Consider the following 370-nt stretch of genomic DNA (forward strand, 5'->3'; position numbering starts at 1 on the left):
ACGGGGGGTTGCCGGGCGTGTCGAGGATGTCGAGCTGGTAGACCTCGCCGCGGATGGAGTAGAACTTGCGGTGGAAGTCCTCGATGGTGGGCGTGTAGGCGTCCTCGAAGCGGCCGGTGAGGAAGCGCGACACGATGGCCGTCTTGCCCACCCTGGAGGAGCCCAGGATGACCATGCGGTAGCAGTTTTTGGCGGGGATACTCAACTCCGAGTCGCTCGGGCACATCTTCTTGATCATCGCGGCCAGTTTCATTGGGCGCAGGGGCCGCGGGGCAGACGCTGGAGCGAGAGAAGCGCGGAGGACGGCCAGGGGCGGAGTGCTGCGCGGGGCGGCGGGCGGCTCTGCTCCGCTCCGTGTCCGGCTCCGGCT

General features: G+C 67.8%; 2 protein-coding genes across 3 annotated transcripts in view; both read right to left on the reverse strand.

Annotated features, from left to right (window-relative positions):
- RASD1 (ras related dexamethasone induced 1) overlaps positions 1-362 on the reverse strand; it is a 4,762-nt gene extending 4,400 nt beyond the window's left edge. Inside the window, exon 1 of one of the 2 annotated variants that reach the window (XM_006161637.3) lies at positions 302-362. The gene's annotated coding sequence lies outside the window, so the exon portion shown is untranslated. The remainder of the gene's footprint in view (positions 1-301) is intronic. The other variant, XM_027765571.1, reaches the window with a different exon arrangement.
- Positions 5-302, reverse strand: LOC102482046 (dexamethasone-induced Ras-related protein 1-like; the record flags this gene model as incomplete). Its single annotated transcript, XM_006161663.2, has 1 exon — positions 5-302. A coding segment is annotated over exon 1 (249 nt), but the record flags the coding sequence as incomplete, so codon positions are not given.
- Positions 363-370: the final 8 nt, after the last annotated feature.

The sequence above is a fragment of the Tupaia chinensis genome, unplaced genomic scaffold (assembly GCF_000334495.1).
Source record: "Tupaia chinensis unplaced genomic scaffold, TupChi_1.0 Scaffold138725_1, whole genome shotgun sequence".
Taxonomy (NCBI): Eukaryota; Metazoa; Chordata; class Mammalia; order Scandentia; family Tupaiidae; genus Tupaia; species Tupaia belangeri.